General features: G+C 38.1%; 1 protein-coding gene across 1 annotated transcript in view; it reads left to right on the plus strand.

Moving 5' to 3' along the window:
* Nucleotides 1-26,923, plus strand: part of COL14A1 (collagen type XIV alpha 1 chain) — a 245,422-nt gene that overhangs the window by 60,395 nt on the left and 158,104 nt on the right. Inside the window, exons 9-17 of the mRNA XM_032610321.1 lie at nt 4,683-4,834; nt 6,342-6,471; nt 7,937-8,082; nt 10,754-10,883; nt 14,386-14,525; nt 21,859-21,985; nt 23,411-23,550; nt 24,038-24,170; nt 25,515-25,574. Coding sequence (XP_032466212.1) covers nt 4,683-4,834; nt 6,342-6,471; nt 7,937-8,082; nt 10,754-10,883; nt 14,386-14,525; nt 21,859-21,985; nt 23,411-23,550; nt 24,038-24,170; nt 25,515-25,574 — 1,158 coding nt within the window. The remainder of the gene's footprint in view (nt 1-4,682; nt 4,835-6,341; nt 6,472-7,936; nt 8,083-10,753; nt 10,884-14,385; nt 14,526-21,858; nt 21,986-23,410; nt 23,551-24,037; nt 24,171-25,514; nt 25,575-26,923) is intronic.

The raw sequence follows: 26,923 nt of genomic DNA on the forward strand, positions 1-26,923 counted from the left end.
TGTATTTTTAATTTTGGTGTTCACATTTTCATTGCTAGTATATACAGATATAATTATATTTTTGTATGTTTACCTTGTATCTGCTGACCCTATTATTTGAAATTATTAATTATTTATAGGAGTTTTTCTCTAGATTTTTGGAGATTTTCTATGTAGAAAGTCATGTTATTTGCAAATAGTGATAGTTTTATTGCTTTCCTTTTGATTTCTGTGGTTTTTATTTCCTTTTGTTGCCTTATTTCACTGGCTAAAACTTCTAGTATTGTGTTAACTGTGATGAGAATGAATATTGTCTTATTCGCCATCTTAGAGGGAAAGCTTCTGCTTTTCAAGTGATTGATCCATTTCCTAGAACTTGTAGAATTCATGTGTGTAGAGTGGTTTATAGTATTCCCTTATTCTTTTGATGTCTGCAGGGTCTATAGTGATAGCTCCTGTTTCCTCCAACGTATTGGTAATTTTTGTCTTCTCTTTTTAAATTTTTCTTTCAGGCTTGCTAGATGTTTGCATTTTTTTCAAAGAACTGGCTCTTGGTTTCATATAACTTCTTTATTTTTCTTCTGGTTTTTATTTCATTGATTTCTGCTCTTTCATTTTCTTCACTTTGCTTATTTTGGGTTTATTTTGCTTTCACTTTTCTAGATTCTTTAGATGGACTCTTAGATTATTGATTTGAGATGCTTTCTCTTTTATAGTGTAATTACTTAAATGCTTTAAATTTCCTTCTCAGCACTGCTTTAGCAATGTCCCTAAATTTTGATATGTTGTATTTTCATTTAATTCAATTTAAAATATTTTTTGGTCTTGACATGTCCTCTCTGACTCATTGATTATTTAGAAGTGTGTTATTCATAGTTTCCAAGTGCTTGGGCTTTTTTATGTTATCTTTCTGTTATTGGTTTCTAATTTTATTTCATTGTCATCAGAGAACACACTCTGTATGATTTCAATTGTTTTAAATTTTCTGAGGTTTGTTTTTTGGCCCAGGATATGGTTTATCTTGGTATATGCTCTGTAGGTGCTTGAAATGGATGTGTATTCTGCTGTTGTCACATGCAATGTTCTATAAGTTTTGACTAGATCCTGTTGGTTGATGGTCTTGTTGAGTTTTATATCCTTGCTGATTGTTTTGTTTCATTGTCTTATCAATAGTTGAGAGAGAGAGATGTTAAATATCCATCTAAAATTGTGGATTTGTCTGTTTTTTCTTTCAGTTCTATCAGTTTTTACTTTATATGTTTTGCAGCTCTTTTTTTGGTGCATATACATTTAGAATGCTAGGATTTCTGGGTTGATTAACGATTTATCATTATGTAATGTCTTTCTCTGTCTCAGGTAATTTTCTTTGTTCTGAAGTCTACTTTATCTTACATTAATACAGCCATTTCTACTCCCTTTTGATTAATGTTTACATAATATAATTTTTAAAATCTATTTACTTTCAACCTTCCTATATCATATTTGAAGTGGATTTCATGTAGATAGCATATAGTTGATCACGTTTTTAAATCCACTCTGATAATTTCTTCCTTTTAACTGGTATGCTTAGGCCATTTTTATTTAATGTAATTATTGATATGTTTGAGGTTAAACCTGCTTTTTAATTTTTATTTATTTATTTTTTTCAGTTTGTTCTCTCTGGTTTTCACATCTCTGTTTTCTTTATCTTTTTTTCCCGTGGGTTACTTGAACATTTTTAGAACTACATTTTGATTCATTTATAATGTTTTTGATGGAATCTCTTTGTTTATCTCTTTTAGCGGTTGCTCTAGTTATTATATTATATAAACATGACTTATCCCAGTCTGCTGATGTTGATATTATACCAGGTTGAGTGAAATGATGAAACCTTGCTTCCCTCAAGTCCCTTTACCATATCTGTGTGTAATACAATTGTCTTAAATATTTCCTCTCCAAAAATGTTGAACCACATCAGAAACTGTTATAATTCTTCAACCACAAAACATAGTTTAGGAAACTTGAGAGGAGAAGTAAACTGTATTATATTTACCCATACTTTTATGCTTCTGTCATTCTTTCTTCCCTTCTGCAGTCCCAGAAGTCCTTCTTTTTGTTATTCTGTTTAAAGAACCTCCTTTAGTCCTTCTTTTGGGATAGGTCCATTGGTGAAAAATTCTTATTTAATTTTACTTTATCTGAGACTGATTTGATTTTCCCTTCATTTCTAAAAGATATTTTTTGCTAGATAGAGTTTTCATTGACAGCTTTTTTCCTTGAATATTTGGAAAATGTTATGCCACTTTCTTCTGGGCTCCATGGTTTCTGATGAGAAATCTGCTGTCATTCAAAAAGTTCCCCCTAAAAATAAGGTGTCATTTCTTTCCCATTCCTTTTACATCTTTTTCTTTGAGTTTAGTTTTAGGAAGTCTGACTACAGTATATTTTGGGGTGAGTTTCTGTTGGCCTATCTGTTTGGGTTACACTCATTTTCTTGAATCTATAGTTTGCACCTTTTGTCAAATTTGAGAATTTTTCAGGCCTTATTTCTTCAAGTACTGACTTACCACCAGATCTACTGTGATACCATCCCAGAGGGAAAGGGGAGTGGTGCCTCAGTGCTACCAGGTGGGGATGGAAGTCCCAGCTCTTCATGTGGTTTCCCCATATATCACAGATGGAAATGAGGTGGAAGGATTTGTTACTATTTGTCAGGGATGATTGTCTCTCTTCCCTATTTGGCATTCTCTCCTACCACCCTGGTTGCAGATAGGATGAGGGTAAATGTTGGGGCACGCTGTTACAGTCAGGAAAGGTAGATGTCTTGGCTCCTCACTTGACCTTTGCTGGTATGAGTGGGGATGGGGCCACAGTTGGGGTTTTTTTTCCTGTGGCTTTTGTTTAGACTAGAGCAGTTATTGCCTAAAAGTTTTCTGTCTTGGCAGGCTGCTCCTTTCCTGGCCCTTTGGCTAGAGAGAGCAGGCTTCATTGGATTGTTTTTGTCTGTATTTGTTTGTGTTTCTAGGTGGCTGGATTCTTTAGCTCTATGTCTAGGATACATGAGACAAAAGGAAACTCAGGGAACTCACCACTGTACCGTTCCCTGGGTCCAACAGTCCCTTGCCCATCTACCTTCTTCCCTTTACTTTTCAGGGTCTTATGCTTGTCTTATACATAATTTCCAGAAATTTTGGTTGTACTTGAGGGGAAGAGTAGGAAAAAGCACATCTGCTCTATCTTCCTGGATGCTCAGCCATCATGGAATTTTTAACCCTTGTTCCTCATGATATCATTGGTCTACGGGTTACACCTGGTTAATAGGGATGTGATCTGAGCAGAAGGTAATATCCAGATCTTGCTTTAAGAGTTTTGTTTTATTTCCTGCCTTTACTGTACCCAGGGTGTGGAATGATTCTGTTTGGCTACTTGTCCCTCTCTCTTCCATCATTCCTCTTTCCCTGGACTAGAACTCTTGGGACTAGGTTGGGCAGCCAAGTAGTAGCTTCCTGAATAAATTTCTCTGAGGTGCTTGATGAGATGACTTTAGAGCCCATTTTTACCCACAAAAATTTCTACATGTGATTGCTGATAAAACATGTAATAAAGTACCTGGTCATAGTTATCGTTCCATAACTATGTTTTTTTTCCCCATTGTTATGGCTACTAAAGTCCCTTTAAGTAAATGCCCCTAGCAGATAATAAATCCTAAAGTCCAAGGACTTTAAACTTTACATGTCCCAAATCTTTTACAGACTCATTGTTTTAACATGTATATAACACACACAAAGTGCTTACGTGATGTTTAGCTTATAGTGGACATTCAGTATATATTAGTTGCTTTTTCTTCTCTTTTTACTTTTAAATATTGGTCATTTGTTGAAGTCTTCAGTATAGAGGCGGTACCCTCTGTTGCATAAAAACACAGGCTCTTGTGTCAAGAAGCTTGGGAATCAATCTCATCTCTCATACTCACTAATAGTGTGACTTGGGCAAGTTATTTCACATCATTCTGACTTGGTTTTCTCACCTACAACATGGGAACAATAATAGCAACTATTGAGAATTAAATGAGGTAATACTTCTAAAGAGTTCAGAAGAGTACCTTTAGATACAAACTCAATGTTGTGTTTTTGTTTTTGTTTTTTTAATATTCTACAGCAAGAAAGTTCCTTAGAGTCAAGGGCTATGTCTTATTTAAGGTTGTATCCTCAGAACCTAGCATAGTGATTGGTACCTCATAGACAAATGTTTCAATAAACAAATGTTGTACAGGCATACCTCGTTTTGTTGTGCTTCGCTTTATTGCGCTTTGCAGATATTGTGTTTTTTACAGCCTGAAAGTTTGTGACAACCCTGTGTCGAGCAAGTCTATTGGTGCCATTTTTTTCAAAAGCATTATTTTTAAATTAAGGTATGTATATTGGGTTTTTTTAGACATAATGCAATTGCACACTTAATAGACTACAGTATAAGGTAAACATAACTTTTATATGTATTGGGAAACCAAAAAAATTGTGTGACTTGCTTTATTGCAGAGGTCTGGAACTGAACCCACAATATCTCTGAGGTATGCCTGTAATGAATTACTGAATTAATTTATCTAGAGATGAAAATCTTAGAGGCAGCATAAAATCAACAATCATTTCTGACTAGTGGAGTTTCCTAGGTTCATAGGAAATAACTATGGGAAAGAGGCTCATTTTATGTGTTTCTTTAAAATTTAGCCTCAGCCCTTGCCACCACTGGGCCACCTACAGAACTGATTACTTCTGAAGTCACTGCCAGGAGCTTTATGGTAAACTGGACTCATGCCCCAGGAAAAGTGGAAAAATACAGAGTCGTGTATTATCCTGCCAGGGGTGGAAAACCAGAAGAGGTAATAAGGAGACAGTATTTTCTAACCATTATTTTCATTCTCTCAATTCTTGTACGGTAGTGAAGACAAGAAAGAAATGTGTATATAAGGAGATTATTTTGTCACAAGCATTTAAAATTATTTGACTGAAATACGTTTCCATGTGTCTATGTTGTTCTTCTATCTCTCTAGGTTATGGTATTTACATCCTCTCCTCTTACCTCCATCAAGGAACCTTCAGAACTGGTCATGTGTCCATTTCTAACACAACTTATTTTGACTTTACTTTTTTGTGATTTTAAAAATTAATGAGTTCTAAGGCAAAAGGAATCAGTCGTTAATTATCTGGCCAGAATCCCCTTTTGCTACCGATATTTTCTTTCTACTTTGTGAGTGGTCTGAACTTTCTGCCTTAAAGAAGTCTGTGTGTTCCAAATAATGTGGGCATATAGTCCTCCAGGGTTTGGGATTTCCTGGATGTTTGCGGAGATTCGTGCAAAAGAGAAGCCGTAATAAAACACCTGTGGCTGGCCTTTCTCATGGGTTGGCCATCACAGGAAAGAACATCTATTGCCAGATGATTGGATGGTTCCCATTTCATGTCTGATACAGGGACTATGTTAAAATGTGATGAAATCTCCCTTTTTTTGTTTTTAATTATTAATTAATTAAGGCTGCGCTGGGTCTTCGTTGCTGCGCACGGGCTTTCTCTAGCTGCATTGAGTTGGGGCTACTCTTCGTTGCGGTGTGCGGGCTTCTCATTGCGGTGGCTTCACTTGTTGCGGAGCACGGGCTCTAGGTGCGCGGGCTTCAGTAGTTGTGGTGCGTGGGCTTGATAGCTGTGGCTTGCGGGCTCTAGAGCGTAGGCTCAGTAGTTGTGGCACACAGGCTTAGTCGCTCTGCGGCATGTGGGATCTTCCTGGACCAGGGATAAAACCTGTGACCCTTGCATTGGCAGGTGGATTCTTAACTCACCGCTGCCACCAGGGAAGTCCCTCCCTCTCTTCTTTTGAAGTGCTAACACCTTATGTTGTTCTAACCTCTGACTGACCTCAGCATGTTTCACAGTTTTCTTCTGCATTATGGCAGGATTTATGTTTTTTTGTTTTTGTTTTTTTTTCAGTGTTTGAGTAGATTCTAGAGGTTTAAGTCATCTGGACTTAAAAAAAAAATCAGAGTGCTTCCAATTGCTCTATCTTTTTCATTACTAATAAACCTTTTAAATGCTTCCTAAGGCTCCATGGAAAAATATCACATGTCAACTGTTACTAAGTGGATGTGATTAGGATAACCATTAGCTTGGGAATGACACAGTTTCCATTAGATGTGAATTAGTAAGGGACTTTTGGACATATTCCTAAAAGGTGGGTCACTTCATGTGAGAATTCAAGGGGAATTGACTGCCACAGTGGGAAAGAGGATGTGGTGCAAATAAGAAAATATTTAATGAAAATATTTTTGCTTTTGGATTTCCAGTCTGCATGTGAGATATTCCATTTTCTCATTCCTCAAACTGTTCTTTCAACAGGTGGTGGTGGATGGAAGCCTATCTTCCACAGTATTGAAAAACTTGATGTCTTTAACTGAATATCAGATAGCAGTCTTTGCAATATACGCTCACACTGCTAGCGAAGGCCTTCGGGGAACTGAAACCACACGTGTGTATTGAATTGTACCCACTTCTGATTCTGTATGCCATTGCTCAGGTGGCTTAGTTGTGCTGTACGTAGTACTGGTCCATGCTATATTTGCAGTTTGCAGGTGCCATCTATTGGGAGGGATATTATAAAATTCTGGTATGTTTAGGAGAGAGAAATCTCTCTAAGCGATGAAGGGTGCAAAATACAGTTATTCATTTAATAAACAAATATTTAGTGAATTCTTATTATAAACTAAGCAGTGGGCTTGAATTTGTCATTAGAAGTAGAGAAGGAGCGCTGTAGCTGTCCTGCCTAGTAGAATATTAGGGAAAGTGCATTACATCTGTTTTCTTTATGAGTATCACTGTAATTAAAACTTATGAATACTAGTCAGTCATTCCTTAACTCAGCAAGATCCTGATCACACACATATATACATGCACACATGTTCAGAGAATCCTGGGAAGAGATAATCTTAAGAAACTTGATCACCCCCTCATTTAGTTATTTCAAACATTAATTGAGTTCCTATTACATGCCAGATAGTATATAAAGTTGATCTAAAAACTCTGCCTCTGATAGACCAATAACAAGGTGCCAGGCTTTATGATAATTACACTCCCCGTCCAACACGTTATTGGATTTATCCCTGAAAGCAATTTGTAAGGCAGCTGTTAATACTCCTGCTTTGCAGAAATATTTTTAGCAACAACCCCTGCCCTTAAGGAAGTTTTAGACTAGCAAAGGAGAAAATGCAACCCAAGGATATACAAACAAATTAGTGCAGTGAAGTACTACGGGCACGCCAATAGAAGTATGATAGGGAACTGCACCTGTAAGCAAAGTCCTGAACTTGGCATTGTGGTTGGGAGTGCAAGCAGGACCTGGAATTATATTTGAAAACAACATTTCATAGTTTTTATTGACATTGTTTAAGCCAGGAACTTGCAATTTACTCTTAATCCCTTTTTCCCTACCTCTCCAGTATGGCAAATCCTATTTCTTGATTATTTTATTGTTCTCAAACCCTATTGTTACCGACAGTCATGTCTCCTCACTGTCTCTGATTGAATGTGTTGATGAGTATCTAGTTATTCATGTATTTGTTCATCCAGCCCCCCATTCTGTCATCTATTAAGTGACCCAACAACTATTTTTAATGGCTGCTGCAGGTCAGACACTATGCTTGGTAATGGGTATAAAACAGTGGTCAGAAGAGTCTCCTACTCTTGACTGGCTCCCAGACAGCTGTGCCCATCACTGTAATGAGATATAAGAAGCTAAAAGGTGTCATTCCTGCTCTTAAACATTCATTATGTTTACCTTCCCCAAAGGGGCTTATATGGCCATGTGAACAGATTCAAGGACAAAAATTACCTGAAAAATATGTTTAGTTTTAGACCCTAACATATAGATAGATACCTTGAAATAAGCAAGCACACTGATAAATGGCTGACCATTAAAAAAAATACTCCTCTTGCAGTTTCTTTACCTATAGTTTCTGACCTTGAACTGTACGATGTGACTGAGAACAGTCTGAGGGCGAGATGGAACCCAGTGGCTGGAGCGTCAGGGTACCTGATCCTTTACGCTCCTCTCACGGAAGGCCTGGCTGGGGATGAAAAAGAGGTAATGCATGCTGTCTACCAAAGTCCTAGAATTTTTGACTTCCTTAACATAGTTTGGTTTGTTTCTACTACAAAAATGTATAAAATTTATAAAAGTCACATTAGCAAAAGAAAAAAATCACTTGTAATCCCACCACCTAGAGGTAGCCATTGTTATCATTTAGTTAAGAGTCTTTTCCAGTGCATTTTAAACACAACCAATGGGAATGGTTTTGTAGTTTTCCTTGTAGTTTTCCTTTTGCTTACTGTGAATATCTTTCCATACCATTAAATAATATTTTATATAGTCATTTAAACAACTTTATAATATTCCATTGTTGGTTTGTACCAGGTCATGTTTAATTAATCTCATGCTATTGGACATTTGGATAATTTGCTATATAGGGGAGTTCCCTGGCAGTCCAGTGGTTAGGACTCACACTTTCACTGCCAGGGCCCGGTCGGGGAACTAAGATCCTGCAAGCCGCACAGGGGCTCGGCCAAAAAAAAGAGATAATTTGCTATATAAATATACTTTTGGGACCATCCTTAACATATAACTTTGCATGTTATCTGATTATTTCCTTAGGATAAATTCCTAGAAGTGAAGTTTCTTTTTCAAAGAGTATGCAAATTATTAAGGCTTATACTAGGTATTACCACCTTACTCTAGAGAAATTTTATATAATTTATATTGCTCTATGCAGATCACAAATGACTGTGATGACCCTATGTACACTGACTTTGAAAAATTTGTTTTACCAAGTTGAGAGGTAGATAAGTGTATCTCATGGATGTGGACTTTTTTGCATTTTTTTCCATTTTAAATGACGAATCTTTGACTTTCGAATCATTTATTTTAGTCCTTCTTTTTAATTTATAGTTAACAATTATTACAATATGGATATTCAAGGAATAAAGCAGAGAGGTCTATGACCGTTGGGAGTGTTGACCAGGCAGGCGGAGGGGTTATGAGAGGGAGTATAGCGCTCGACCCTTTAACATTATCTAAAACCTGCCTCTTTTGACAAGAATCTTTAGGGCCAATAATATGGTGATTCTAGTGTCAAGAACAGAATATTGGTGACATGTGTTCTTTTATTACCAAGGCTTAGACAGTTTTTGCCCACTTGGATTTAATGTCGATCTGAATTATTTTGGTGGAAGGGAAACTTTAAAATGATGCTAAAAAGACACTAAGCTTCACCAGGAAAGAGAAAAATAAAAAAGACAGGAATACCAGCTCACACCCAATAGATTAGCAAAGTTTTTAAAGTCTGATAATACTACATATTAGTGAGCATGTGGGGAGACAGAAACATCCGTGTAAACTGGTGTGTCAGTTGGTACAGCTGCCTTGGAGAATAATTGGAAACATTTCATCAAGTTAAAGATATATACAAATTTTTAGGTATATATCGTTGAGAAACATCCTTCAAGGACTTTTCAATGCAGGCACTTGGTCAGAACAAAATATTGCAAACAACTGCCATGTTCATCAAGAGAATGGAAAATAATGGCATATTTATACAAAAGAATCTCATAAGGGAATTAAATAACATGAGCTCTGTCCCTGTGTTTCAACATGGCTAAATCTTGAAACCTAATATTGCCAGGGAAAAAACTGTAAAAATATTACACTGAATGGTCCATTTATGCACATTGTTAAACATACTGAACCATATATTGCTTATAGATATATTTGTATGTATGCAGAAGTAAAAAAAATGTATCAGTGAGACACACTTCAACATTAGGGTAGAGGTGGTGAGAAAGAGTTTGTTTTATTTGACTGTATAGTGCTTTTTAAAATAAGATCTGATGTGTATATAACAAAATGTTGATATTTATTAAATTTGGGCAGTGGGTGCATCAGGGAATATTACGTTGTTTTCTCTACCTTTATATTATATACACTGAGATATTTCAAAATTAAACATTTTAATTTGACCATACCACTGACAGCTGTATGACAGGGCACGGTCTATGAAGATATTTTTCCTCTTTCCAAAACAAAAATAAAACCATTCCTGTCACACAGGTGTCACACAGTTGTCACACACTGATAATGTTGGCTAGTTTGAGTGACCCCCAGGGTCAGAAAAGTCATCCCCAAATCAAGAAGCAAATTGCCAATTTGAGCATCAAGGTGGGTTGATCTCTTTGGACTCCTGGAGGGGACTTGCAATCCAAGTGGACAAGCCCCTCTGTTGAATGGGGCCACACTGGTCTGGCTCCATAGGCTTTGCAGCAAAAACTGGGCATCCAGTCAGAGGACTGGTGAGAATTAGCTAAGGGGTGAAAGATGCCCACTTGGCATCCCACTCTCAGCATGCTGCCTGGAACTTACTCTCTTTGTAGAGAACATTTCTGATTCATCTCCACCCATGCTCTTCTGGGGACCAAATATTTGACACTGTTACTCTGGCTGCAGCTGCCACTGGTCCAGATGTAAAGAGTTATCCTAAAAGAGCACTCATGGTACACTCAGTTTTATATGGTTTCATAGCTCCTGGTTCTAATATAAAATAACATGAGACAATGAAAAAAATTATGGCTTGAAACCTGTTTGATGAAGGGTTTGTGAGGAGGCAGAGTCTTATTACATAAAGTCTCACCTGTATTCAGCTGCGCTCTGATCAGCATGAATAATACACATTGGCAAACGATCTGATAATGTGTGTTCTTTTCAGATGAAAATTGGAGAGACCCACACGGATATTGAGCTGAGTGCGTTGTTGCCCAATACGGAATACACAGTCACAGTTTACGCTATGTTTGGAGAAGAGGCCAGCGACCCTGTTACAGGACAAGAAACAACATGTGAGTGGTTCAGTCACACAGATGAAATGCTGTAATAAAAGCCCAAACAAATATGGGGATTCTGAATTAGAAATACTGGTTTAGGTTGAAACCTCGTAAGAGCTAATTGTAACGTAAGAAAATGTCTAATTTATTTAGGGGAAGGAAGTGTATTTCTTCTCGTCTTGTTGTTATTGAGTCACATGGATTCTAGAACTGAACTGTGGCATCCTCTAGATGATGCCACCAGTGTCCTTGTCTAAATCCAAATGCTAGAGCAGAATATGGGGGGAAAATGTGGGCTTTGGAATCAGAGCAGCCAAGATGTGAATCCCAGCTAAAGTCATATTTTGGGTGGGTGAAAATGGGCAAGTGATGAAGCATTATTGAGCCTGTGAAAGGAGGAACAATAACCTTATAGCGTGTGGTTGATAGAGATTAAATACAGTAATACAAATGAAAGTTATTAACACACAGTTACCCAATATATTTTTTACTCCCACGCATACCAAAATTCACACTTTTTCTGAAAATCTTTGATGTCCTCCTCATCTCAGACTATTATTATTATAATTAGTTTTTTTTAATTGAGTAAAAATTGTATTGGCAAGTCTAATTTGGGTAAATGTAGGGAGTTCATAATATTTTTAAGAGTTGTAGTTATCTATTTGAAAATGTGATATAGAGAAAATGCTACCCCGCCAAACTAACAATGTTTTGTCACCTACGATTAAAAATAGGGGTCTATTCATTGTGTTTTGAATAAGAAAGGGCAAGGAGATGGGGTCTCTCACATCACTCTGAGCCTGGAAGGAGGTGAATAGCACGATTTCTACTGTACTTTTGTCTTGAAGATTCTACTTGAGAAACATACAAAGAAATTTAATGATAAGGAAATTTTCTCCCACATCCATTCTCTGTTAGTCGAGGCTATGTTGTCTTGCTCTTCAGAGGAAGACCGGTGTATTTAAAACAACAAACCACAAAAGTGGGAGAGCCCAAGAAAGAAGGAGAAAAGAAATAAGTCAGGAAGCATCTAATATATCACTTAAGTCAATTTTGGGACTCTGTAGATTTGGAAGGAAAACTTTTCCCAACCACCCATCTCTCTATTTCACTCAGAATACTCATTTGTTTATTCAGGTTTCCCCCACCCTTTAAAAGTAGTGTTCCCATGAAACCTTTCGCAAGCCAAATGACATAAAGCAAAGAAGCAATTAATTTTAGGACACATCTTGCTAACGGATGCACAAAATAAATCAAGATAAAGCACAGATGCTCACAGACAGAGTTCAAAGCTGTGGCGGCTTGATGCTGAGATGCTGAGTGTAGTTTCCAGGGGAAGGAGCTTGGCGGGGCCACTCTTGCTGCCTGGGGTGCACGCTATCTCCATAATGGTTTGCTGCAAAGCAAAGCCTGAATGCTATTTTTGCTTTTGCCTTTTTTATAAAAGCAAAAATCCTCTTTAGATTTCTTTCAGTCAGTGAAACCTTGAGTTAGGTACTAATGTTGGTCCTTTGCAAGAGCAAAGTGGCCTAAATTGAACTTTCAAAAAGCAGATACTTGTAGTTTTAAAAAGTGTCCGTGACTCTTTCCCATTAGTAGTTGATTTTTTAAAAAGTCCTAAAAATGATATCCTGGCTACCTGTTCCTGAGACTGACACTTTTATGCACTGAGGAAACTAGACATTGTTCCACTATACTGCCAAGAGTAACTGAACTCCAGAAAGGTTTAGAGCTAAGTGTGCACAGCACTTAAAGTAATTACATTGCTTTTCTCTCTCCTATACTTTCTAGCCCTTTAAGTGTAGAGAGTCACCAAGTCCTATAGGTTCTTTATTACCATATAAACTGTACATATTGAATTAATGAAAGGGTTAGCTTTTGGGGTGAGGAAACGTCATGCTTATGGCTACAGCTGACAATTGTCATGATTTATCTCCTAGTTTGTTATTCTGCTGGTTCTATCAGCACAGGCTCTCAAATCAATTGATCGATTGCCTGGGTTAAATTCAAACTGCTCTTCTGCTTCTACTAACTGTGACCTTGGCCAAGTTACCTCAGTTTCATGATCTGTATAATGGGGCTAATTGTAACTCTATCCTTGCTGTCTAAAGTAAGGATTTAATGAGATAACGTGTTACATCTCAGGCTCATGGAAAGCCTGCAGTCAATCTTTTTTTTTTTTTTTTTTGCGGTACACGGGCCTCTCATTGTTGTGGCCTCTCCCGTTGCGGAGCACAGGCTCCGGACGCGCAGGCTCAGTGGCCATGGCTCACGGTCCCAGCCGCTCCGTGGCATGTGGGATCTTCCCGGACCGGGGCACGAACCCACGTCCCCTGCATTGGCAGGCGGAGTCTCAACCACTGCGCCACCAGGGAAGCCCAGTCAATCTTAACAATTGTTTTTTACTGTAAACCTGTAAAAGCTCACGAAGCCCTCAAAGATTATTGACAAATTTTATCTGTTGACTCAGAAAGGGGTCCTTCAAGAAGTGCAAAAAGCTTTGGAACTGGTAGTCAGGAATCTGCAGAAATATTAACACCTCTTTAAATACTTTTAAAGCCACAGCAAAGTGTTTATTTTTATCTAGTCTCCCAAAGCCAGCGGGATGTATCCAGGGCAAGACTCCTACTCGTTGATTCAAGAAATATTTATTGAGAACTTGCGATACTGGGGATAAAGAGGGGAACAAAATTAAACCAAATTCTGCAGTCCCCTGAGATTATAGTATATTCGAAGAGAAAGACAAGAGACCCATAAATGCGCAATTAAAAAAAAAAAAAGAATCCGGGAAGGGAGTTAGGTAGTATTGAGGTGGAAGGATTATTTTACATAAGGTGATCATGGAAAGCTTCACTGAGAAGGGGACACATGTTCAGAAACCTGAATCTTGGATGACTCCAAGGTTTTTGGCCTGAGCAACGGGAGGCATGGAGTTTTCATTTGTTCAGAGAAAGAGACTGAGAGAGAAGACTGGGAGAGGTGGCAGGAGTCAGTGGTTCGGGTTTGGACATGTTAAGGTGGAAATGCCTAATAGATACTCATGTGGAGATGGCAGATGGGAAACCATTTCACGTATGGGAAACTGTGGATCGGAGGAGTAGAGTGACTTTGCCAGGATCCGATGATAGTTGAATGCAATAGCTAAGATCTAATTTCAGGTGTCCTGGTTTTTGATCCATTAGTTTTTTTAATTTGTATCAGCCTATAATAATAGCTTTGACTAGAAAAGAAAGGCACAGAAGATTTACCTAAACCTCATTTATTTCTAAGAATGTGTAATTGTTTGCTGCTATTCATTCTCTACAAGTAAAACTTTTTTTCTTTGTTGATGTGTTAATGTTCTTTGTTATCAGTTATTATCTGGGTGAAATTTTTCACATGTAAGTAGTTCAGAAGTCAGAGGTGCTGTGTTTTGGGAGTCTTTTTAACATGTATGTTATTTAAAATTGCGTTTACCTCAAAGTGCCCTTTACTGCACTGAACTCCAGAAAAATTTTATTTTTCGTTTACTGCAAAGTGCCCTTAAGTCCACCCAGAAACCTGAGAATCTCCAGTGTGGGCTCTAACAGTGCTCGGTTAGCCTGGGACCCAACTTCAAGAAAGATCAGTGGTTATCGGATTGTATATAACAACGCCGATGGGACTGAAATCAATGAGGTAAGCTGTGGAACAGGATGTGCGTTTTTCCGGTGGTTGGGTCTTAGTTTTTTATGGCTATGTAACCGATCATCCCAAAACACAGTGGCTCAAAGCAATACTAATTATTTATTTTCTCTTGCTGTTTCTGTGGGTCAGGAATTGGAGTTGGGTGTGTAGTTCTGGCTTGGGATCACTCTTGAGACTGTAGCCAGGTAGTGACTGGAGCTGATGTCATCACAGCAACTTCCATGTTCATGTCTGGTACCTGATCTGGAAAGACTGGACCAGCTGGGAGTTGGAGCGGCTCTCTATATCTCTAAGTAGATTCTTCACGTGATCCCTTCAGCATGACAGCTTTAGGGGAGCTGGACTTTTTACCTGCTGGCTCAGGAGTCCCCAGACATGTATCCAGCGAGACAGAGAGAGTGCTGGGTGAAAGCTGTATCACCTTTTGTTACCTAGCATCAAAAGTCAGAAATATCACCTCCACCACACTCCGTAGGTAGGAGATGCCACAAATCCCTGCATGGATTCAAGATGGGGAGGAGAACAGTGCCAACCTATGGTGGGAGGCAAGTGGGATGGGAGATAGATATTGACACAGCCATCTTTGGAAAATACAGTCTGCCCCAGCGAATAGGGATAAGGAAGTATGTATCTTCACGCGAGTAGTAAACTAGAAATATCAGTGTTTTTCAGGTTATCCCTCTGCTTTTTAGTAAACCGGCATTTGAAAGACCCTAGTTCAATGAGCTTACATTGAAAACTGAATCATTCAGGTTTTGTGTAGGAAGATACTTTCAAATAAGAACTTATTGAAACCCATGAAGATACAGTATTTTGCACTCAGTGACGAGTACTCTTCGGAACTTCTCTCCTTGGAAATATATTTTCACAGGCTAGATAGCAAAGTTATTTTTATTTTTTTTTCCTTATCTTGGTCCAAGAAGCTAAGACAGCAAGGGAAATAGGTTGGATTACATGATTTCTATTTTCTGACCAAATAAAGCAAATATTTTCATATGCAGAGAGAAACTTTTTCCTACAAGTAAATCCAAGCAATATTTTGCGGAATGTGCCATCAGACGGGACACTAGGCAATGAATGGACCATAACTGCACATTTGCTAACAGCACAGAAATACTGTTCAACATCTTTCATTAAATCTTCAAAAATCCTGAGGGCAAATAATTCTGACAAAGCTGGAATCTTTAGACTAGCTGCTTTGCTTTTGAAGATGAGATCCTGGAGTAGAAAAAGAAGGAAGTCTAAAGCACCGAGCTATCGGTGTCTCTTTGTTATCACCGAGAAATAAACTACTTTCCCAAGGGTTGTAAATTCAGCCGTGTAGGAAGGTTATGCAGATAATGTAAATGAGTGCAGAAATTGTCACACCTGCAAAGAAATACAGTCTCACCTGTTTTTCTTGAAATATGAAGCTACCTTAGGTTATATTTCATATTTCCATTTTGGGGACATGCATGTAGAAGAAATTCTCTACTGAAAGACAACAGTAAATGACAACGAACAATGGGTTACAGTGACACGGATGCTGGGTGTGGTGGGGACTACCCTGCCGGGGAGTTTGTACATGTTCATCCAAGAAGCAGCCGTTGTCAGCTCCTGAAGACGGTTGCTGCATAGTGATCTAGCCGGGAGCTGCCGGGTCTTGTTCCCCTTGACTATGTGACCAAGGATTTTTATTTCTATGTGAAACTTGCCAATTTTTAAATGTTGACTCATTGAACAATTAAAATAACAGGGCTTCCCTGGTGGCGCAGTGGTTGAGAGTCCGCCTGCCGATGCAGGGGACGCGGGTTTGTGCCCCGGTCCTGGAAGATCCCACATGTAGCAGAGCGGCTGGGCCCATGAGCCATGGTCGCTGAGCCTGCGCGTCCGGAGTCTGTGCTCCGCAATGGGAGAGGCCATAGCAGTGAGAGGCCTGCGTACTGCAAAAAACAAAAACAAAAACAAAAAAAAATAACAACCGTATTCACTAGCATATTTTTTCACTGCAAAATATTCTTATTTGGTGATAATTTTTCATGAAACAAAAATAAATTGTCATATATATGTAAATATGAGTTATATAAATATATTTATATATTTTTATTGAGGTGTAATTGACATATAACATCATATTAGTTTCAGGTATACAACATGATGATTTAATATTTGTATTCATTGTGAAATGATCATAATAGGTCTAGTTAACATCCAGTTAAAAAAATATATAGCTTTTCTGGCCTCTCATGGCATTTTATGTTATTTGCCTTTATAAATAATGACCCCAGACTAATAATATGTTTGTTAAGAAATACATGTGCTTTTTTGCAGTGTTTTTCAATCTTGGGAGTGCCTTTGGCACTTGCTATTTCTAATTTGTATTGTGCTGGGAAATTAGAAAGCTATGTTTGATAAAACTGAATTTAAAATATGAGTAAATAGACCACGAATAAAAATCTGAGAACATTTTATTTGAGTAAAATGCATAAACAATGTGTAGATTTTGTAACATTTCCATTTTGACTGGTGTGTGTGTTTTTAATTCTTAATTTTTAACCATGCAATTGAGACTAAAGGTTGCTGGATAAGTGTCTTATATATGTCAAATATTACTTTACCTAGTTTTGGAATATATGATTTTAAGGTTGAATATTCCTACCGTATTTTGCTTTACTTCTATTAATTTAAGCTTTTATTTAAAGATAATGCTACAATTGGATTTTTAGGAAATTCCCAAAATATTCTGGAATGAATTTCAAAATATCCCAACTAAAATCTACTTACTACATAACATGTAATTGATTGTAAAAGCTTGTTTTCAACTCAATTCCTATTTCTCTGCTTCACTTCCTCCCATCTTCCCTCCTTCACTTCCTCTTCCTCCTCTGTGTCTTTTCTGCATGACCCCTGTCCCTAACTTTTGGAGACCAAAAAAAAAAAAAATAAAACAGAGCACTTAAACAAATGCTGCTGCTACTGATGGTGGTGATGGTGACGAGGATGATGACGATGGTGATGGTGATGATGATGGTGGTGGTGATGATGATGACGGTGATGATGGTGATGGTGGTGGTGATAATGATGTTGGTGATGATGGTGGTGGTGATGATGGTGATGGTGATGATGATGATTATGGTGATGATGGTGATGGTGATGAGAATGATGGTGATGGTGGTGATGGTGATAATGATGGTGGTGATCATGATGATGGAGGTAATGATGATGATGATGGAGGTAATGATGATGGTGATGATGATGATGGTGATGATGATGATGATGGCAGCTAACACACATTGAGTGCTAATCCTGAGACAGCCTCTGAAGTTTTTACAGAGAGCACCTTGTGCAAATTTTATAGAAAAAAATGTTGCCAAAGCCTGACCTGTCAAACTGCAGAAAGAAGTCATCTCAGATAGCATGTACTGTGAAAAGATTTGGGGAAATGTGCAAACATGATGGAGAACTAAAGTGCTGCCATTTGAGCTTTAGAAATGAAAGGCCACAGTTTCTAGACTCTGAGAGACAAGTCCAGTCCCCTACAGCAGTGACTCAACAACAGAGCCCAGAGCAGAGCCCGAGTCCCTCATTCCTCATCAAGGATTCTCTTCATCCATCCTAGAATAGGCTGAAGTGAAGTTTTTGCTAGATAGTCCGAAAAATTTTTCTCAAAAATCGTTGCATAACAATGAATCATAGTCATTTGTTACCATTTTCCCAAATTCTTCTCTTACATCTTAAAAGTACTACCAATAAAATGAGTTCCAGAACTTAATCTAAAACATAATATGATAACAAGTAAAAATAAATGATACCTAGAAGTTTTCATTTGATGAAATAAAATGATCAATAATTAATGCATAAAATATGGTCTGTTCAGCATCAAATAAAATGTTTTTAATAAACTAGATCTTTTCAAGAGAGATATATATATCTGTTGAAAAAATGTATATAAATATATATATTCAATATATAATGTTCAAAATGCATATGCTTTCACATATTTATATGTGTGTGTGTATATATATATGTATGTATATATATATACACTTGTATATATATAAGTATACCAAGGCCTAACTGTTCATTCCAGTTAATAGTTTTATGTCTCCAGGAAAGTTGGTTAAGGTCTTTGAGCCTCAGGTTCCTCATTTGTAAAACAGTCATTATAAATACCTAGTGTTTGACGGGGGATAAGGAGGCTAAATAAAACAATGAATGTAAGGTCCTTGGCACATTATAAGTGCTCAGTAAATCTTAGCCATTACGATTCAAAACAACAGAAAGCAACAGGAAATATAGTTTAGAAGAACATCTTGAACTCATATTTAAAGTATTTGTCTTCTCTGTGAGTTTAAATAATGGAGCCATACTGTCAGTAGTATTTACAAACAGAGAATTTAGAGCGTGAAACACTTGTGTTTAAGTTTTAGGAACTAGCTAGCTTTCTCTTGGGCAAGTTCCTTAACTTTTCGGAGTCTCATTTTTCCCATCGTCCACTTAGGGGTAATAACGAGCTACCTTACAATGTTGTGGTAAGGATGTAAGTACAACTAATGCATGTAAAGCATGAGATAATACCCAGACCAGAGTAAACATTAAATGCTAAGAATTACCCATAATATTATCAGGCCTAGATTCAGAAGAAGATAATACATATTTTCAATTAACTATTGCTATGTAACCAACACCCTGGCTTAAAACAACAACCCATGATTATGTAACTTGGGCAGGCTCAGCAGAGTCAGCTTGTCTCTGCTCTATGTGGTTTCAGCTAAGGTGACTCTTACATTCATCTGGGAACTTGACTGGGCTGGAACTTCCAAGATGACTTCAATCCATGTCTGGGTGGCTGAAAAGGCTGGGGTTGGCTGATCCTCTCTAGCAGAGTGGCTGAAGAGTTCCAGAAACACGAAAAGGGAAACTCCTTCCCCCAGGGCTGGCAATCTTTTTTTTTGACCTGAGGTCAATTCCTTCAAGATGTCTATGGTTTCTGGATTAACGCTTTGCTCAGATGAGCCCCCTCCCTTTTTTTTTAAATCTCTTGTAAAATGGATCTTTGGTGCTTCCATCTCAGTTTTCATTTATGTATTCTATTCACTCAAAAATATATATATAATTCAACATACAGTAGCAAAGAAGCTAAACAAGGTCCTGACCTCAAGGGGCTTACACTCTATGCAGGAAGTAATAAACATCTTCTACTAGGAAATAAAATAATTTCAGGCTGGGTTGGGTGCTAGGGGGAAAACAAACAAAGGCAATGTTAGAGAATCACCCTACTGAGATACGTAGAAAAATGAACACCCCCATGAGGAGATGAAATATAAATACAGTCCTGACAGACGGTGAAGCCCTAATTTTGAAAAGAGCCAAGGAAATAGGGTCTCAGACAGAATGAATTGCATGTGCAAAGTCCCTGAGGTGGGAAAGACATGGAAAGAAAGTTGGTGTGTCTGACCAGGGATTTCTCTTTTTATGTGAAACTTACCAATTAAAAAATATTGACTCTGGGAGGGAGATGCAAGAGGGAGGAGATATGGGAATATATGTATATGTATAGCTGATTCACTTTGTTATAAAGCAGAAACTAACACACCATTGTAAAGCAATTATACTCCAATAAAGATGTTAAAAAAAAAAATGTTGACTCATTGAAGAACCAAACAAACAGCAACTGTGCTCACCTTCTCCTGCATGGTTGCTCATCTATTTAACTCCTACAGAGGTTATTGTGCATGTCTGGCTACTCCTAGCAAATCCGGCTATAAACATTACATTTATTTGTATTAGCGTTGCAAATTTTGTGTACTTCACTTTCTATATCTTTAATGAATGGAAATAATATTGGTTGCAAGTATGTCATGAGAATTAACTGACAGGTATTCTATTTACCTATTGTAAGGCAGGTATTCTTACAACTTAAGGTTGAAAGATGAGAAATGTGAGTATCTAAATGGTTTTATAATTTAGTATCTCTTTTGCAGTACTTATAGCTCTGCTGCCAGCCAAGTGAACTGCAGACAATAAAATGGCTTCTGTTTCCTATATTTATTTATTTATTTTTTAACATCTTTATTGGAGTATAATTGCTTTACAATGGTGTGTTAGTTTCTGCTTTATAACAAAGTGAATCAGCTATACATATACATATGTTCCTATATCTCTTCCCTCTTGCGTCTCCCTCCCTCCCACCCTCCCTATCCCACCCCTCCAGGCGGTCACCACAAAGCACTGAGCTGATCTCCCTGTGCTATGGGGCTGCTTCCCACTAGCTGTCTACCTTACGTTTGGTAGTGTATATATGTCCATGCCTCTCTCGTGCTTTGTCACAGCTTACCCTTCCCGCTCCCCATATCCTCAAGTCCATTCCCTAGTAGGTCTGTGTCTTTATTCCTGTCTTACCCCTAGGTTCTTCATGACATTTTTTTTTCTTAAATTCCATATATGTGTGTTAGCATACGGTATTTGTCTTTCTCTTTCTGACTTACTTCACTCTGTATGACAGACTCTAGGTCTATCCACCTCATTACAAATAGCTCAATTTCGTTTCTTTTTATGGCTGAGTAATATTCCATTGTATATATGTGCCACATCTTCTTTATCCATTCATCCGATGATGGACACTTAGGTTGTTTCCATGTCCTGGCTATTGTAAATAGAGCTGCAATGAACATTTTGGTACATGACTCTCTTTGAATTATGGTTTTCTCAGGGTATATGCCCAGTAGTGGGATTGCTGGGTCATATGGGAGTTCTATTTGTAGTTTTTTAAGGAACCTCCATGCTGTTCTCCATAGTGGCTGTATGAATTTACATTCCCACCAACAGTGCAAGAGTGTTCCCTTTTCTCCGCACCCTCTCCAGTATTTATTGTTTCTAGATTTTTTGATGATGGCCATTCTGACTGGTGTGAGATGATATCTCATTGTAGTTTTGATTTGCCTTTCTCTAATGATTAATGATGTTGAGCATTCTTTCATGTGTTTGTTGGCAATCTGTATATCTTCTTTGTAGAAATGTCTATTTAGGTCTTCTGCCCATTTTTGGATTGGGTTTTTTGTTATCTTGTTATTGAGCTGCATGAGCTGCTTATAAATTTTGGAGGTTAATCCTTTGTCAGTTGCTTCATCTGCAAATATTTTCTCCCATTCTGAGGGTTGTCTTTTGGTCTTATTTATGGTTTCCTTTGCTGTGCAAAAGCTTTTAAGTTTCATTAGGTCCCATTTGTTTATTTATGTTTTTATTTCCATTTCTCTAGGAGGTGGGTCAAAAAGGATCTTGCTGTGATTTATGTCATAGAATGTTGTGCCTATGATATAGCTATTATGACTTCTTTCTTTTGCAGGTTGAAGTTGATCCTGTTACTACGTTCCCTCTGAAGGGCTTGACACCCGTCACCGAGTATACTGTTGCCATTTTCTCCATCTATGATGAAGGACAGTCGGAGCCTCTGACTGGAATTTTTACCACAGGTAAGCCTTATTATGGTTTGAAAAGTTTCCAAGAGTAACTGTATGGAAACCAGAAGCTGGAGCAGCTTCTTTAATTGTGATTTTGAAGAGATTGCATTTTAATATTTGTTTAGTTTATAGTATTATTACCCAATGAACAATTAGGTGAGTAGAATGCCTACTGGCTAATTATGTTCTTTCAAAGCAAGGGAAAGAGGGACAGGACCATCTAAGTTCAAAGGTCTCAGTTAAATAAAAGTGTGCCTTGTGTCTTCCTGATCTCACACTGTTTCTTTTGTTCTATCGACATAAATTTTTCACATTTCTTCCATTGATATATGTGTATATTAAGTTGAACTTCCAAAATTAGAGCTCTCCAACAGTTTTTGACCTACAAAAAAATGATGGTTTCATACCATTTAACCTAATACATCAATCTATAGCCAATAATTATTTTCATGAAGCTTGCAATATTAATACAACAATATGGGATATTTTAAATACTAAAATAAAAAATAAAGCATGAATGCATTATTTTTCTTTTCTATATATACCTTGTAGTCAATAAATATAACTTCTTTTTGCCTCCTGGTGGAAAAATTCTATTGTTTGCTTTCTGGACCTATCATGAATTGCACTTGGAAACAAATTTAGTGCTGTATTGAGATGAGAAGGTAATTTGGAGAGAGTTGAGAAATAAGCTGGACTGAGAAATAATCTTCACAGAAAAAAAGTTCAGTAATTTTGCAAAATCTCGCAAGGGCTAACTGTAGTTGGAATTCTCATGGTATCCTGTCAAAGAGTTTTAAAATCTCTGATTTCATATAATAAAAATCAATGACTGACAATTCATTTTTGGTGTAATTAGATGTTATGGTCTCTGTTGTACATCCCAGAAGTGTTTAAGCAGTGAAATAATGGATGTCTGATAAATTATACTTCACTTCTGATGGCAGCCACATGTACGAGATTAAAAGGATGAACGTTCTTCTCTAGGATTTAACTTATTACTAGAGAGTGATTTAGGCACCAACGTGAATAAAGCTAAAAGTGACATTACTCAGGCCTCTAGGGCATCATTTTGTTAATTTCTTCAAAATACTTGGAAAATAGTATCTTTGTAAAGTAATGAATATGGCAGTCTTATTTTTTTATAGTTAATGAAAAGGGCCAAATAGAGAATCTAAGAGTTCTGGAAATTCCAGGAAAACTGTAAAAATTTGCTGTGTCCCTGGTCTTCCTAACTTATTCTGTGGGTAAATGCTGGAAACAGAAACATAAGCCCACACTGGACTAATTGGCGCTGCTTTCCCTGCTTCCATGTGCTTTCCTAAAACAAGAGATTCACCAGAGAGTCTTCTCTACCTGTGGCCCTGGGGAGCTGCTTGAGTTATGGTTTTCTTCCCTTCTCAGTTCCCTAACAAAATCTCCCTCCTTGGCTTACAGAGGAAGTTCCCGCCCAGCAATACTTGGAAATTGATGAGGTGACAACAGAGAGTTTTAGAGTGACCTGGCATCCCCTCTCAGTTGATGAAGGGCAACACAAGTTGATGTGGATTCCAGTCTACGGTGGGAAGACTGAAGAAGTGAGTTGTCTGAGGCTGAAAATTAATCCAGGGCGTTTTATCTAGAAGTGAATGCCCACTGCTGCATTTGAGTTGGTCTCTATTTTAAGACAGGTTGAGAATCCCAAAAGTAATTAATATTTTCCATGACCTGGAGTTTTACAAATGTCAAATCATATGACTTTTGTAAAACTAAAATGCATTTTTGCTAGGGCTTTAGTTATATATGTTATGGATTTCCAGATTCTTTGATAGTCATAAATGAAATTTTTAAAAACTTCAGAAAAGGCCCCTTTTGCAACATTAATCGTTTATTTGCTGAGAGATTTGAAAAGAAAAAAGTCTCTGGTTTGACTTTAAAATTGAATTCAATGGCCCTGAAGTTGTTTATGCTTAAGTCACTTACTGCTTACGCTCGGGATAACATCTTTCCATTTTATTATTTTTTCTTAACTTTTTCCTATGTTATTCAAGTAAACCCAGTTACTAAGCACCAAATACTTTTCAGGTTGTCCTAAAAGAAGACCAAGACTCATATGTTATTGAAGGCCTGGAACCTGGCACTGAATATGAAGTTTCCCTGTTGGCTGTACTGGATGGTGGAAGCGAGACTGAGGTGGTGACTGCCGTTGGGACCACACGTAAGTCTTGGTCAGGCCAAGATGGACTTCACAAGCTCTGACCATTTATTCTGACACACTCTTCACGCCACCAGGTTCCCTGCCCATCAGCCTCATTCCTGGCTACAGAGGCTTTGTCCCTAGAACTCTTCATACATCTTTACCTTTAATGAAAGCAACATGTGGAGCATCTTATCAGACTCCTAGTCTATCATCACCTAAAGGCAGGGACCATATCTGTCTTGTTCACCATTATGTCCCCAACACTTAGCACAGTTCTTGGCATATTTTAACTGTGCAATGAATATTTGTTGAATGGAGGAATGGATGGATGGATGGATGGGTGGATAAATGGATGGATAAATGGATGGATAAATGGGTGGATGGATGGATAGATGAAATAAGTTATAAATGAGCAAACAAATAAATGTAGGGCAAAAATGTCCAAGAGTTTCTGGAATTTCCCAAGTTGATCTTGGTTCCAAGAATCCACAAAATTCACTTGCTGATTCATTTGTCCCTTCATTTTTTAAGTATGAGGTATTAACCACATATTAAATTGTCTTTGATTGGGTTCCCTGGAGCCAGATTCTGAAGTAGAAAATTGCATCCAGAAGGTTTATTGAAGAGTGTAGTTGGGAGATACATCTGTAAGGAAATAGGACTTAGGGAGAAGCTAAAACAGAGCCCTCAGCTAATTCTATTAGAAATTCTGGACCTGGTATGACCCTTCTGAGTGGTCCCAACTTGAGTCAAAGGGGCTGGGCCTTTCTATCCCTGCATCCCCAGTGATTGGAGGCAGGCCATCTGCTGACAGTCTGCAACCCCAGGCAAGGCAGTTACCAGAGCTCTGAGCCATTGGCAGCTGTACTCCAGAAGCTGCTGGATGAGTATGTTGATGAAGAGGGCATCTAGGCGGATCACCACACAGTAGCTCCATCCACTGGTTGCCCAGGGTGGATACAAGAAATAGCAGATGCACTCCTTATTGTCTTCCTTGCTGGTCCTATTTGGCAGCCCCTTTACAACTTGATCTATAGCACTGTTTAATTTCCTTTCCTCTCCATGGTTATGCCCCATTTCAAAGTAACTGGGAGGTTTCACAATTTTATAGATGTAATTCAAGTGTTTTTATGAAGGCTGGTATCTGTGATTAGAAACTAACTTCTTTGGGTTTGTTTCCTTATCTGTGGAATAGATACAATGTCTGCCTTACAACTCACTTCTCTCTTGTAACCGTGGTCAAGGTTGTTGTGAGAAACAAGTGACATAGGTGAACTTTTCTTTGAAAACTATAAAGTGATATACACAAATGTATAGAGTTATCATCATTACAGAATTTTAAAGTGAGGAATATTTTTGTAGTTGACAGTGTTTGGACAGAACCACCTACGACCGAAGCACCTACCAGGCCTGTGACATCAGGTAAGGACAAATAGAAGCCTGTTTACCCATAAGAAAAGTTTGATTTAAACTGAACTTATATTATCCCAGTTTTATTTGATTTATATGATTGATTAGGAACAGGGCATACCAGTTCAAATTTCACTCCCTTCAGAGCTCTCAACCTCTTCTTATCCCTAAATGCTAATTGGTCTTCTCGTCTACTAATCAATATCACTGTGGTACTCTCTATTTTTCCCATCTTTGTTTTGAATTCCCATCTAATCTTTTAGAGGACGTTAGTATCCAGCCCCAGGAGTCTCTGCCCTACTCTTGGTCTCAGTGCCTTCTCCTATTGCTTTCTGTTGAGAATTATTCATATCATAGTTTCCATGCATTTCTGTGGGTAACTGAGCCGTGGCTGGTGTATTGGTGTTCCTACATCAGCTATTTTCTCTCTCAGCTTAACTCTCCCCTCCATTATAATATACCTCCCAACTAGTTGTCACAGTCAACTAGATTAAGCAAGTTTGTTGATATTTATTTCTTGACCTAAAACCTTTCAGTGAATCTCCAATACCATTCATTTATTCATTCGTTCACTGATTCATTCATTCTTCAGTTAACCTTTACTGAGCCCTTCTTTATGACCCCACATCTCTTAATCATAACATACAAGATGCTTCGTGACTGGGTTCTGCTTCCCTTCCTGGCCTCAACCATATGTTTCATGCTTTTCCCATATCCTCCTGCCGTCTAGAACTCCTAACCCTGAAGGTGAGATGTTGCGTTCTGTACCTACAGCCTAGTAGGTAAAGTTTTGCCTGATAAATGTCACTCTCCTGTCTCCTCTGTGACACTTTGACTATTTTTGTCGACTGTAGATCATTGTATGTCTTAAAGGCCTAACCAGTCTGACATACAGGAAAAGCTCAATGAATGCTGAATGAATGAATAAATGAATGAAGAGAAGAAAGAGTCCATGGAGATGGACAGAATGAAAGGAAGTTGGCGCAAGAGGGAGAAGAAACAATGGGACAAATGAGAGAGCAGTCACTTTGGGAGATGAAAAGGAACGTGTCAGAGAAAACGAGTGAAGGAGTGTGGACAGATCTCAGAGAAAGGATGAAATCCGTGTGGCCTGAGTGGATAGAGGCAGCCCTGGTGGGAGATTTGTGCTTTGAGTGACAAGTGTTAAAACAGAAACGGGGGAGCAGGTGATGGGATGTGTGTTGGATGCTAGATTGCACGCCGAGGTTGACCACATTTGGTCCCTCACGCCCACTTCTCCAGCTCAGCCCTAATGTGAAGTTCTCACAGTCGTGCTCCTCTTTGGGCTCCCTTTCTGGTTTCCTAGTCTAAGGGCTGCTCCCCAGTTCCCCTTCCTAGTG

This window comes from Phocoena sinus, chromosome 17 (assembly GCF_008692025.1).
Source record: "Phocoena sinus isolate mPhoSin1 chromosome 17, mPhoSin1.pri, whole genome shotgun sequence".
Classification (NCBI taxonomy): Eukaryota; Metazoa; Chordata; class Mammalia; order Artiodactyla; family Phocoenidae; genus Phocoena; species Phocoena sinus.